Source organism: Lampetra fluviatilis, chromosome 22 (assembly GCF_964198595.1).
Source record: "Lampetra fluviatilis chromosome 22, kcLamFluv1.1, whole genome shotgun sequence".
NCBI classification, from domain to species: Eukaryota; Metazoa; Chordata; class Hyperoartia; order Petromyzontiformes; family Petromyzontidae; genus Lampetra; species Lampetra fluviatilis.
The window spans coordinates 10,814,545-10,828,893 of NC_136296.1; the positions used below are offsets into that span (position 1 = coordinate 10,814,545).

At 42.9% G+C, this 14,349-nt stretch overlaps 1 protein-coding gene across 8 annotated transcripts in view; it reads left to right on the top strand.

Moving 5' to 3' along the window:
- Positions 1 to 287: 287 nt before the first annotated feature.
- The window catches only part of ATAD2B (ATPase family AAA domain containing 2B), a 50,997-nt gene continuing 36,935 nt past the window's right edge, over positions 288 to 14,349 (top strand). For 3 of the 8 annotated variants that reach the window (XM_078866416.1, XM_078866419.1, XM_078866423.1), the window contains exons 1-13: positions 288 to 486; positions 1,700 to 1,962; positions 2,071 to 2,120; positions 2,788 to 2,968; positions 5,357 to 5,513; positions 6,283 to 6,406; positions 7,954 to 8,106; positions 8,904 to 9,018; positions 9,774 to 9,887; positions 10,748 to 10,859; positions 12,336 to 12,451; positions 13,149 to 13,323; positions 13,966 to 14,054. In XM_078866416.1, the coding sequence (XP_078722542.1) occupies positions 403 to 486; positions 1,700 to 1,962; positions 2,071 to 2,120; positions 2,788 to 2,968; positions 5,357 to 5,513; positions 6,283 to 6,406; positions 7,954 to 8,106; positions 8,904 to 9,018; positions 9,774 to 9,887; positions 10,748 to 10,859; positions 12,336 to 12,451; positions 13,149 to 13,323; positions 13,966 to 14,054 (1,733 nt within the window). In that variant the 5' untranslated portion in view covers positions 288 to 402. The remainder of the gene's footprint in view (positions 487 to 1,699; positions 1,963 to 2,070; positions 2,121 to 2,787; positions 2,969 to 5,356; positions 5,514 to 6,282; positions 6,407 to 7,953; positions 8,107 to 8,903; positions 9,019 to 9,773; positions 9,888 to 10,747; positions 10,860 to 12,335; positions 12,452 to 13,148; positions 13,324 to 13,965; positions 14,055 to 14,349) is intronic. The other 5 variants (XM_078866418.1, XM_078866421.1, XM_078866422.1 and 2 more) reach the window with 5 other exon arrangements.

The window sequence follows — 14,349 nt, forward strand, 5'->3', positions numbered from 1 at the left end:
TAAGTGTTAAACAGTGTAAATTAAGCGGGTTTACTTTAAAACCGATGTAAGGGGCGACCGCTCGCTTGTCATCAGCTGTTTTTTTGACTTTCCCGCCAAATCCAACGCTGCCTCATCACACCTCGAAAGTAGTGCCCCTGCCGAGTCCCTTGATAAAGTAACGGTGCCAAAAGCCCCTTTCGTCGAGTTGCCAACAGTCACAACGGCACATATATATCAGCACCGAAACAAGCGAGACTTTTTGTTGCAAAAGTAGGGATTTCAGAGGCACTATGTTTGCCGCTTGCGCGCTCAGCTGGTCGTGTATCCGTGCGCGGCATGGCGTCCGCGTCTCGCCGCTGTTAAAGACGGTGTCTGTGTTCAAATTTTAAAATAAAAATTGCTCATCAGACAAAGGAGACGATGGTGAACACGCGCCGGACGGTCGCCGATCTCGACTCCAGCACCGAGTTTCTGTCGCTCAAGCCCCGCCAGAAGCGCCACGAGGTGAGCCGCCGCCGCACAAAACCCCGACACCGACTAGGCCGCGCCGGGCTGCCTCGGTCTTGCCTGAGGCGCCCGGCCCAGCAGCCACGACGCGAGGCCGGCAGGGATCCAGGCGAGCGCCGGGGGTATCCCCTAGAGCCCGGCCGTGTGGGCAGTCAAGTCGGCGGAGCGGCGCCAGAACGCTGCGATGTCTCGGCGTCTTCGCGTCTTTGGCGAGACGCCCCGGAGCCTCACGTCGCGCCTGCTTACGGAAGGGCGAGCGTGGAATTCGGTATTAATTGAGGGAAACGTGAGCGAAAAGAGACAATACCAACATGGCATCGAAACGGGCCGCGCAGAGGAGGGGTAGTGGTGGGGGTTTGCGTGCGGTGAACGTGTTTGTTTGAGAAGTTGAAAACACTTGAGTGTTAATTTTTGACAATTTGAATTCTCCTCGCCCGTAACGCGTCCCCTTTTCGTCGTCGACGGGAACATTATTGCCTCCTGCCGCGTGTGTGCGAGACGCGACGCGGGAGTTTGTTGTTGGTGGTTGTTCCTGCTAACAAAAAATGGTGGGTTGTGTTTTTGTTTGGGATGGACAAGGGAGCTCGCTTGTGTCATTTGTGCTGGCGTGCTGTTGTTTACACGTCGGTCGACGCACCCTTTCAAGGATGAATGGGTCGTCTAAAGCCACTGCTTGGTGCGCGAGATGTTATAAACCCAGGTCTCCCTTAGCAAAGAAGCTGCGCCTCAGCTGGCTTTAACCTAATTATCATGAAAGGTCATCTATCAAAAATAATCAAAGATGTATTATGTGCAATGGTGTTACGTTTATTACGAATTACCAAATAATTAAGGAAGTATACACTAAGTTTTAATTGTCTTATCGTATATACTGCAGTTGTTTTTGTATGCTGTGCAGCATATGTACGTTTTCATCGTCTTAATTCAGTACATGCAGTACAATAATGTAATTAGTATTTCTTTTTTTTACTGAAGGGTTCTAGTTAAAATGTCATTTTAAAAAAATGACCTACTGGAATGTTAGCTTTAACTTCAAAACATGGTAAATCCAGATACAGAAGTGCTGGTGAAAGTTAATTTTAATATCACACACCCCACGTGATGTTAGTTCAGACCTCGTATCGCAATGCAATTTGATGGAATATTATTCAGCAGTGCTCCCAAGTCCATCAACGCTGTCACATTTGTATGCCCCCCCCCCTCCTGCCAGCCAAGCTCGGAGTCCGACGAGAGCGTTGGGCACACCCAAAAGAGCAAGCGGAGGCGAAACGCAGCACCTGACCCACGCCACCACTTGCGCCACAGCAACAACGCGCCGGAGAGGGACGGTGAAAGCGACGATGACAGCGACAGGGAAAGAGAACGCGAGCGAGGAAAGGGCGGCAGGGAGAGAGACCGGGACCGAGACAGGGAGAGAAAGAAAGAGAGCGGCTGGGGGAGGCCGCTTCATTCAAAGAAACGTGTTAACGAGAGGTCTCGTTTGATACTTTTTTGAGTTTCGTGCCCTTGTCACTTCAAAAGTAGATGGAGTCGTGTTTCGTGAATGCGATTTGTTGACTCTTGGAACTTTGTGATTCGCAGGTATTCGAGCAAAAGTGAAGAGGATGGCATCAGACGGAAACTTAAATCAGGTTTAGTTTTTTAAATATTTTTTTCTCTTTCCGGTGATGGTTTACACGATATAATTTGATACGTAACAATTGTCAACTTTTAAGTTTGTAAATACTTTTTATTCAACTCTAGAAAGTTGTTTTAGTGCACGCATTAGGACAGATTTTTTTGTAGAGCAATACATTGTTAAATGTGTTATTGAATGTTTCGAGGATAATGTCTTCATATTTTCAGGATTTTGAGCCAGCTATATTTAGAGACGGTTTATGGTGAGAAAGACATAAAGGAGAATTACAAAATTGAGTGTTTGACATATCTTTATTTGTCGATATTTGAAGAACATTCCAATTAGTAATGAGTGCACTATAACATGACTTATTGATATCGACGCTCATTAAAATTTTTTTCTTGTGCCCAAATTAAAACGACCCAATTCGTAAACATTGAATACAGGCTATGGGAACACTTATTTCACAGCAGTTGGCGCCCTCTACAGGTCAGATAAAATATTTACTTAAGGAAGTCTACATTTTTATTGAAGAGCTGCACCCTAGGCAATAGGAAACAAAAATAAAACTTAAAAAAACAAAAATGGGCTCAAAGTGTAGATAGAAAATCACAGGGAAGCCGATGTTTTGACAAAGTTAAGGGACTGGTAACGCGCATGTCTTTGGCCATTTTGCCTAGAAGGTGGTGGAGGACGGGCCTCGTTCGCATTGGGCGGTAAGCGCTCTACGGCAGACGGGGAGCTGGGACACAAGATGGTGAACGGTGGGTCGGGCCTGGAGGTGCGACGCAGCCAACGCGTCAAGCAGAGTCGCTACGCCTCCCTCAACCAATCGCTCCTGGATGAACAGTATGTCACGAAGTATGTGGCAGCCATATCGACCGCACATAGTATGCTGGCATTGTAGTTATGTGTGTTTTGAAAGAGCTGTTTGGGAAAGAAGCGGAGAAGGGAAGAATGGTGTATCGCAGAGGTGTAACGATTCACCACCTCGGTGATTTGATTTGTTGTTATTCAGAGTCGCTATTTTATTCAAGTATCAATTGGCTTTTTTACATTATGGTGAATGTAGTGGCCACCATTGGCTGCAGAAGTCACGTGAAGCAATTATAATGTATACTAAAATAATTGATTTCCACATTCTTGATTTGAAGCTTTCGTGACTGCAGGAATCCATACTCTTTGGTTCTTTGGGTAAAGTCACGTAGGTATAAAAATAAAATAAATCACGACGAAAGCATGTTTTCCCACCTGATGACGGACGCTTGTGTTGCGCCCGAAACGTCGTGCTTTATTTTATTTTTATACCTACGTGACTTTACCTAAAGAACCAAAGAGTATGAATTCCACATGTATGATTCAATAACTATTATAGGCATAATTTGGACGTGTCAGTGCATTGTTTCTTGCAATATATATGCAGTTTAAAGGAAATATTTTTATTAAGACTAATTAGCATAATTATTCAATTTAAATTCCTTAAATAATGTAAATCTCACTACCTCAGGACTTTCATGAGTACCTGCATTGGGAATGTTGAACATTTCCTTGAGCGTATTGGTGGAAAGGAAAATAATAACCAGATCATATCCTTGCATGTGAAGGTATACCACTATAAGGTCTACGACAATTGGTTCAATTTGTAGATTTGCATGATCCGCCAACCCTTGCCTCTGAGGCAGTATTACACTGTCATGCTCAGCCATTATCTTTATTTGGATGGGCTTTGGGGAAAAAGAGTTCTGGATGGCAACGTAAACTTTGTTCACCTATATTAATGAATGTTTTTGCGAACACTTAGGATAGCTTGTTTTCCATACAGTTGTACTCTTCATTATATTGCGTTACCATATCCTCTCAAATACAAGATGGTGCGAAAAGTAAGACGCACCCCAACCGTATGCTCGGTGTCAATAAAGTTATAACAACCTTGTCCTACACACATATCTAGCAGATAATAAAGCACACCTCCCAACTCTTGCTTTAAGATACAAGGGGTATTACTGGGAGAAACAATCCCAGACGACTCAACCTTCAAATCGACCAGCCTCTGAGTGTTTTCTCACCTGGAATTAGGCCTCGGCAAGGTAAGGTAAATTACCTTTTTTACCGGGTAAAAGGGTAAAGGTAAAGGGTAAAGGTTCGACATGCCAAGGGGTAAGGTAAAGGGTAAGGTAAAGGTAGCTCAGAAGAATTACCCGGTAGGGTAAAGGTAGCGCGAATAATTACCCGGTAAATACAGTACCTTGTTTACCGCTAAAAGCTCCGTGGCGCAGTCCGTGGCCTCCATTTTAAATTGTGATAATTGATGTCGGACCAGATGGAGACTGTCCACGTTCTTGAGGTAGAGGTACGAGAGGACGAGGTCGAGGATGCCAGCAATGGCATTTTTGGGGTTGCTGCGAACAGCAATCGAAAGAGGCAACGGCATGCGTTCCCGTGGGAGCACACGCACGATTGGATGGAGGGTGATCCGCATGCACAGCAAGGGAAGCGGCAGTGCGTGCACTGCCGCAAGTGGTTTTCCACCCACACGAATGCGTTGGGGTGGAAAGCCCACCTCAAGAAGCACAACGCGCTCGCCCCAGGCAGCGAGGTCGGGACGTCGGCGTCGGCTGCCTGAAGGTTCCGTCTTAACTGGGCCGTAGCGGCGCAGGATCTTATTGCCTGTCGTTCGTCCGAGGACGATGGCAATGACGAACTTGATCAGGTTATTGATGAGATCGCCATCGACCAAGACGACTGGGACGAGGAGGTTATGGAGGACGGTGTCGTCGACAGCCTCAACGCCCGATTCGAGAGTATTCTATATGTATAAAGCGCTTTACCTAGCATTTATCGTTATAAACCGTATTCATGTGCTGTACCCCAGTAATTTCCCTGTAATCGGGTAATTTGTATGGGATAAGGGTAAAAGGTAGGATAAAGGTAGGCTCGTTGCTTTTTACCTTATCTGCTAAAGGGTAAAAGGTAGGGTAGAGCGATTGTATTGTGGTAAGGTAAAAGGTAGGTTAAAGGTAGTCTTGTGTTTTTTTTACCGTTTTACTTTTACCTTACCTTGCCGAGGGCTACCTTTAACCGTCGGATTGGCACTGGTTGAATAAAAAGAGAAAAACTCAATTTTCAGAAAAAACAAGTCTTTTTTTTATAACACGGATAATAAAGTACATTTTTATTTCATGTGGGCCCTCCGTTGCTGTGCTACTAACTGTTTCTCCGTGTTTGTGGCGTCATTAATTTTCCCATCAGTTCGGCTGTTTTGCAAGACTTCGACAAGATTGGGGACCAGTCGGAGAGCAATCTACACAGCAGCCGCCGCCATCGCGAGATCGAGAAACTCCGCCTGTGGCAGGACACGGAAGATGTGAGGATTGGGTTTGACCCCTCCTCCGTTGATGTTCGTGCTGTTAGTAATACCTCCATCAATGCATGGCCTCTGACCTGTGGTTGTGACCACTGACTTTGAACTCTTTGACTTTAGAGCTAAAGTATTCTACAGTCTTGTCAGATAGCCGATGTGTTTTGTTTGATGAAGCAATATATTTTTAACAATATTTTTAGATTTGGTCTCGTACGTACAGGTTAGCTCGAGTGCAGTTTTGAGTGCTTTTAAAAGTAGTGGCTGATTACATGGATCAGGGATCAAACATACATAATTGACATTTACAATTAAAGTAAATATCCTTGGGGAGATCAGGAACAGTGGCCGATGAACGAGACTGGTGACGGAATTTCACCCGAAGTAGAGACTTCATAGAGGTTATCCACTGCGGAGAAGGAACGATGACCAGTTCATGGGAAGAAGTGAGATGGATGGTAGCAGCACTGGAACCTTGAGGGATATCCATGACATGTGGATGCCTTCATCCTACAGTGGATATATTATTTTTAATCAAAGTTGTTAAATGACAATATTTGGGGCAACTTTCATAATTTAACTCCGCAAATTACTCCTGACTTGTTTACTCTATAATGAACACTTGTGTCTAAGTAATTTTGACCTAAGTATCAAAATTATTATTTGCATTTGGTGTTATGGACTCTTCACTTGAAAAAGAGTTTATTGTATTGTAAATCTGAGAGGGCCATGTCTAAGAATTACTGTTTGCCTCCCATCCCCTGCCTCCTAAGTAATTGTTATGGAATTGTGTGTTGTGCTCTTTCCTGTGGCTAAGGAGAGCATGGACATGTACTCGCGTGTAAAGCGAAAACGAAGGATAGCTCAACAGGACGATTTTGAAGAGGCCTCAAGCGACAAAGAATCCTCTGAAGGCGAGGGGGAAGAAGGGCAGACTGAAGGTGCGTACCTATGTGTGTATGTTAAACTTCTCTCGCACCATACGTGGCCAACCGTGCTAGTCGGAGGTGCGGGAAAGGACAATAAACGGAACACATACGCCTGATCTCGTCAGATCAGACTTGCCTTCCCATAAAATCTATAGTGAATTTAAAAAAAGGAAACTTTCTTTATTTTATACTTGCCTTTCCTTATGCCACTCGTGCACGGTTGAACTTTATTTTGTGTGCGGTTAAAATTAACTTTGCTCCATCGGTGTGTTAGATGCTGAGGTGACTGGTTTCTTTTTTAATTCCTGTTGCTCTATGCCCCCTTTACCGTTCCCCTTCTGCTGTTATGTGCAACGATGCCTTCTTTATTGAGGGCGATGTTGGCAAATAAAATATAGATACTGAGTGATTGATTGAGATCTTTGAAGCTAGACGAAGTTTAGCCTGCGTCGAGCCTGTATGTGCTACGACCGTTGGGGTGCTGTGATGGCAAGATGTTAACTACCTCTCCTGGTATGCAGGAGGTCGTGGGTTCGATCCCGACCGTGACACCTGCTGTATATTTTGAGTTTGCATGTCTCTCTTGCCGTGGTCGCGTGGATTTTTCTCCGAGTGGATTGACAAAAAACGGACTTTTACGTTCACCACTAAATGCTGGCGACGTCACCATGGCGCGAGTGCCAGGCTAGGTGCACTTCGAGTGCCCCAGTAGGAGAGCCAATCACGTGAGCCGTGGGCCTCTTTTTGAAGGTGACAGTCGTTACCATTTGACATTTAACAAAAGTGCGCGCATACTCTTCATCTGAATAATGGTAAGGTCGTTTGTCTGTTTCCATTGTACGAATAAGCAAATCAATGCATAAGGTTTGCATGGCTCTGTCTCCCCGTGGTGGCGTGGACTTTTCTCCGAGTCCTCCGGTATTTCCCTCCACATTTAAAAACATGCATTTATTTGGCTGCTATAAATTTCCACGTGACTTTGTTGAGCTATCATTTGTGGCCAGGTCGCTTTCTTAAAAAGAGCGAATAGCTCGGTGTGTCTTAATTGGTCTAATGAAACATAGTTTTTGTTTTTACATAGTTTTATTAAAGTTGTTATGGTCTACTACCTTGTGGGAAGCAGACCAGTGTGGTGAATGAAGCATGGTCAAATAATTTTTACAAACCGCACTGAGTCATAGTAGGACCCTCATCCACCAAGATATTGACGAAGAAAGGGCTCTCCATGTACATTATACCGATAGTACTGGTGAGTTATGGTCTGTTGATCAGCACTTGATTAACTGGTTATCGTTCTGGTGTTTAATCAGTGCCCGACCTGGTTTACTGTTTAAGGATTTAAATAATAAGAGTTACAGCAATGCATTATTTAATCAATTAATAGTGATTCTTAAGTTCATGATACTGCGTCAAATCACGTGTAAAAAATATTATTTTTCATCTATGTATTAACTAATATGTTAATGTGATAATCTCATGAAGATGCAAATTTGTAAGACCTCACATGTATCTCGCTCACTCAATTGCACGGTTAATTGTGTCCGTTGTCACATGTGTAGACTCGCATGAGGCGGAGGGAGATGTGGACGCGGACGCGGATGAAGATGAGGATGAAGATGAGGATGAGGAGGATGAGGAAGAGGAGGTGAACGAGAAGACTTATTTCCTGCGGAAGAGGAAAGTGGTGCAGCGATATCAGGCCCCACCTATCGGTCAGTCCCGGTTTCTTCTTTGGGGAAATTAAATATTTAAACTTCCTAAATTACTTCTAGATTTGAAGCTTTCGTGACTGCAAGGATTTATATTCTTAGGTTTTTTCGGTAAAGTCACGTACCTTTACATCAGCCGCACCTTAACAACTCTTAGAACCTCTCAGTTCAACCAGTCTACACAACAAAGACTCATTCCTGGCAGCGGTTTCAGCCTCACCACCTCTACATAACAAAAGGCTCAGTCCCATTTACACGCACCTTTACTTCAGCCTCACCTTAGCAACTCTTTTCAACCAGTCTACACAACAAAGACTCATTCCTGGCAGCGGTTTCAGCCTCACCACCTCTACATAACAAAAGGCTCAGTCCCATTTACACGCACCTTTACTTCATCCTCACCTTAACAACTCTTTTCAACCAGTCTACACAACAAAGGCTCATTCCTAACAGCGTGTTTCAGCCGCACCGAACCTCACAATATTAATATCCAGGGCCTACCTTGGCTCCTCCCACCCTCAACCAGTATATATACAAGGACTGTTTTCTTGGAATTTCTCTTACTTGATACAGCTATCGTGCTGTGACTGTTCCACCTGAAGACGGAGGCTTGTGTTGCCTCCGAAACGTCGTGATTTTTTATTTATTTTTATTTTACTTTTATTAATTTAAATTTTTTACCTACGTGACTTTACCGAAAAAACCTAAGAATATGATTCCTAAATTACTGTTCAACTCTACCTGCTGGTATGGCTGACGTGTGGTTGACTAATGGTTGACTCCTGTATTCTTCACCACAGAGCCGGTTGCTCGGCGGCCGGCACGCTCGGGCGAAATTTACGATGTCCATCGGTCGCCCGTGCGCCGCCGCTATACTCGCCATGCCGGAGGCCCCCAGAGCCCATACTACAAGCGGTGAGGCTCATCCAACTTTCCATTCTCCGGTCTGTCAGTCAGATCTCAGAGGCTAAACAGGTTTAAGCTTGAATAGAGCTCAGATGGATGACTAACATGTAAAAACCCGGTTTTATAGGCTCCTGCAGGGCTCCTTTAGCAGAGGGTAGTGCATTGAATTTTATTGTTGTAGTGTACTAAGCTCCAGTATCTTTGCTGCCCCATTCTGAACTGGCTTGCATGTGAAGTACAAACAAATAATCCACACAGCTCTCACTGTGAGGGGGGGGGTCCTCGTCCTCAAGCGGGAGTGAGAAAAATGACTGTACTTATGATGGTGGTATCACCTATCGAACATTGGAGAAAGGCGAGGGGTAACCAACTCCAACTATTGCTGGAGGGACCTGATAATGGAGTGTGGTATGAGGTGAAATGGGGTAGGGTACATCAGGTTGAATGGAAGAAATGTTAGCTATGGACCTGCCCTTTGGTAGCAAACTGGAGATGGAGGGAGAATATGGCAATATTAGCACATTCACTTTGAATTATGACAGCTTTAAATCAAGCATTTGACACTCGTGTACAAATATGTGCATTGTTTTTGTCCACTTTGCCAAAGTAATTATTTTATGAATGCTGTGTTTTTACTGGGTTATGATGAAATTAAGCGATTACTTTTATCGCTTTATTTTGCTCAGCAAACTACACACATCATGCAAAACTGTCTTTAAAGACCCGTTGCTCGTTGTATTTTTTCTTTTGCCGCATGTTTGCAGGCGAAAGAGGCATGCAATCAACAGCAGTGACTCGACAAGCTCCTCATCGTCGTCATCTGATGAAGAGCGTTTTGACAAGCGCATGTCAAAGAGCATGGCACGTGCCAGAAATCGGTGAGCGTGCTGTTGCCCCATTCTTCTCATATATTGACGGATTGAGCAGAATTGGAAGAGCCCTTTCAATCTCCTCATGTAGATAAGTTGGTTTAATTTTAACGATGCTCGCTGTGTATGAAAGCATTCTGGTCACCTTTTAATCACATTAGCTTTCTAAGGCATGGTATCACCTTAAACGAAAATAAAACCCAAAAAACACATTTGTTATTTTACAGATACGTATCTAAGGCCGTATGTCTCGGCCCTGGATTGCGAGCATAATTCGTTCCGGAAACGTGTTTGTAATCCAAAGCACTCGTATATCAGTTGTGGTCACGTGACGCTCGGCAGACAAAGCGTATACACGTACTACTCGTGTTGCAAGACCTCGCTCATTTATCCAATTAATATTTATTTAGAAATTTTGCTCGTCTTGAAAAACACTCGCAGATCAAGTTACTAGCAATGCAAGGTTTTACTGTACGAGTCTGTCGCTTTATCAATGAGATAAAATGCTTTTGAGTGACTTTCAGGTCGTTTTTATAACATGTGCTATAGCACGGTAGTAACATTGCAGTGTGGTTGCTGTCATTTTTAATTCGTCACCGCTTTGATATCACAAGCACTACTCAGACACTTCTGAAAACCACGAATATTTTTATTGTTTTGACCAACGAAGCTTTAAATGTTTGTTGTGTACCTGAGGGCACGATCTATGAAATAGTCAAAATAACCATTCCAGTTTTGTATTGTGTTTAGTTTGTTGTCCTTCCCCCGCACCTCCGATTAGCACGGTTGGCTACATACAGTGCGAAAGAAGTTTAACATACGTAAAGAGCTGTAGGAAAAAATTACACCTGGTCGTTGGTGTTGTGCAGGTGTCTACCGATGAATCTGAAGGCAGAAGACCTGGCAAGCGGTGTTCTGCGAGAGAGGACACGAGTAGGAGCCAGCCTGGCTGATGTTGACCCCATGAGCATGGATTCCTCTGTGCGTATTGCATCTCACTTGTTCATTGCCTCATTACCCTGTATTTTATCACTTGAATGTGCATCGCAATACATATGCCTTTAATTCTAGATTTGAAGCTTTGGTGACTGCAAGGATTCATATTCTTAGGTTTTTTAGGTAAAGTCACGTAGGTAAAAAATTAAAATTAATAAACGTAAAATAAAATAAAAATTACGACGTTTTGGAGGCAACACAAGCTTCCGTCTTCAGGTGGAACCGTCACAGCACGATAGCTGTATCAAGTGATACAGCTATCGTGCTGTGACGGTTCTGTATCAAGTGATACAGCTATCGTGCTGTGACGGTTCCACCTGAAGACGGAAGCTTGTGTTGCCTCCGAAACGTCGTGATTTTTATTCTACTTTCATTAATTTTTATTTTTTACCTACGTGACTTTACCGAACACATATGCCTTTCCATGATAAATCTGAGTAACCGTGTTTGCGTAATATGCTGAACATAACTTGGAACCCTTAAATGTGACTCTTGCCTATGGCATCGGGCAACCCAGCAGTATTTGATTTAATGGACCACAGACTGCTCATAAGAGTTGCAGAATTAGAAACCAGTTAATTGTTTGAATAATTAACATTTGATGCTTTTCATTATTTTACAGTCATGCAAAGTTTTACAATGGGAGAGAATTTATTTGTCTCACATTTGACAAACTTTCATTTGGCTGAGCGTAACCTAACACAATATTTGTTAAATGTATCTAACTTGGGAATCTTTATGGTTGGATGCATTTCTAAGATTAACGTCCAAATTTAACGCAATGTCATTCAGCGTTCTTTGGCTACATTCGGTCTGCCAAATATTGCTCTTAACATTTTGATCCGAAGCCTAGGAGAAGCAATTAAACTTTAGCAAAGGTCATGTGGTGAGTTTCGATGTTACCATGGCCTACTTATAAGAAAAATATTCCAAATTGTCTCCAACTAATGAGAAAATCGTACTTCCATAGACACCCATGGAGGTGGCCAGGTAACTGAGTAGTCACAATACTTGTTAATGAGCCACTTCTCACAGAGTTGAGGGTTCTTTTTCCAAAGTCACTCATTTACTGCACACTATTTGGCTGTTATTAATTTCCACATTATAAGCCGCTTCGTCGAGCTATCATTCGTGATAGCCAGGTCGCTTCTGAAAAAGAGGTACATATCTCAGTGGGCCTTACCTAGTGAAATAAAGAGGTCTTTATTTGTTACACACAATGCTCAATATAGGCCAAATTATGCCAGTGTTTTCGTTCATTTCAAAACTTAATCGCCCAGAAGTGGTTAAAATAAAATGGAACTCTGTATGTAGCATGACTAATTGATTAATTCGGACAATGGCATTTGTTTTTTTATCACTGAGACAGCATGATATATAACATAGTAATGAAAGTATCAGTTGATGTTGACTTTTTATATTACTGTACATTTTGGTTGTGTTGTCCATGCCTGTATGCAGATTGGCTTTCATAGCATTGGAGGGTTAAGTCAACACATCCAAGCCCTCAAGGAAATGATTGTATTTCCACTCCTATATCCAGAGATCTTTCAAAAATACAGCATTCAGCCCCCAAGGTAAGAGTGTTGCTATTGTAATTATTAATTCAGGAAGGATACTTTGCAGTTATCCGTACTAAAAATATCTGTGTGGTTGGTGGGTCATATGAGACAGGACCCCATTCAATTTCAGTAGAGTGGATATATTTTACTCACTGCACCAACATTATTATCACCGTGTACTCTGTAAATATATTAAACAAACAAAACATTTACATGCATACAATGAAAATGGAATACGGCAGTGAGACTGGTTATTCGGTCCTACACTGGCACTCAGTGACCTGAATTCGATTCCAAACCACAGCTGACATCAATGGGGAGTGATATGTGAACCGGTTCTGAGCACCCCTACACACCAACCTGCACTGACTAGAATGGCGAAGCATTGTCAAACAACGTCTGAGCAACATGACTTTGGGAGGCCTTCATCCAATGGTTGATGGCCAAAGAACTATCAATGATTATTTATTTAAAGTCTTTCTAGATTTGAAGTTTTCGTGACTGCAAGGATCCATACTCTTTGGTTCTTTCGGTAAAGTGACTTTACCGAAAGAACCAAAGAGTATTTAAAGTTTACTTGTATACCATTTACTATTCATAATTTAATTGTGTTAAAGAAAAGTTAAATGTTTAAGGCATCTAAATAATGTAAAATGCATATACAAATTTGTATATTTTTGTTGTCTCCATGCGCCTTTGCTTACGTTGCCAGGGGCTGCCTCTTCCACGGACCACCGGGAACAGGCAAAACGCTGGTGGCACGTGCCCTAGCCAACGAGTGCAGTCGCGGAGACCGGCGCATGGCCTTCTTCATGCGCAAGGGCGCCGACTGCCTGAGCAAGTGGGTGGGTGAATCCGAGAGACAACTGCGACTTCTCTTTGACCAGGTTCGCATCCACCCCCTCACCTTCCCCCCCCCCCCAACTCTATCGAATAATTGTTTTATTTTGTGATGCTTCGTTGTTGGTGGTGGACAAGCGAGAGAGATGATAACACTGCTGCGGAGGACGGCCGTTTCCTGAGATGTCTCCTGTTATATTTTTGTTCCTTATAGAGAAATGTAATTGACGAATGTGTTGAGTCTTCATCTAACAATTGGACCATGTTCTTCCTACCGCTTGTATCAAAATTGTACTTTCGGTGTCTATGTATGTAGTGCAGAATTATTTTTATTGAAGAAAATAATGTCAGAATTTAATTGTCCATTGAATAGCATAATCCGTTTCAATGTTGATTCAGCCAACTCACAGCTAATCAAATTGGCATTGAGGAAATGTTTTTTGCAACACATGCAGTGTGGGTTTGTGCCTTGGCAGCCTCCCTAATTCTCAAGACTCCTTTTTAATGAGGGGTCTTGCATTGGGATGCTTGGCCAATTAATTTGAAGATTTTTGCCTTTGGGAGGAAATTTTAAAAACGCAGGAAAGAAACCAACGCACATGATGAAATAACACTCATAGGTCTACAGAGATAGATTGATATGAATGCGTTTAGGAATTGACACTATTCTATGTTTTTCACTTGTCTAGGCATACTTGATGAGACCCTCAATTATATTCTTTGATGAAATTGATGGCCTCGCCCCAGTTCGCTCAAGCAGACAAGATCAGATACACAGGTAAGGAGATGCGTTATGTTTTCACGACATTGGTATTACCATTAAAGGAACATGCACCTCAAAAATAAATAGCGCTTGTCTTGTAGCTCCTTTCCAAGACTGTCCTGAGCTGTCAGACTTCTTTGAGGGTTATTGATTAGGAGCAAAGCAAAGAATTTAAAGTCATGATCAGACACGTTAGAGTGAAATCAGTACAGTTTAACTTCCCTATTTCCTAAAGTTGGGGCATCTTCAATCAAGTTTGTATATTGTTTTTCAAATGCTATCTAGATAATATTGCTACATGAGCATTTGT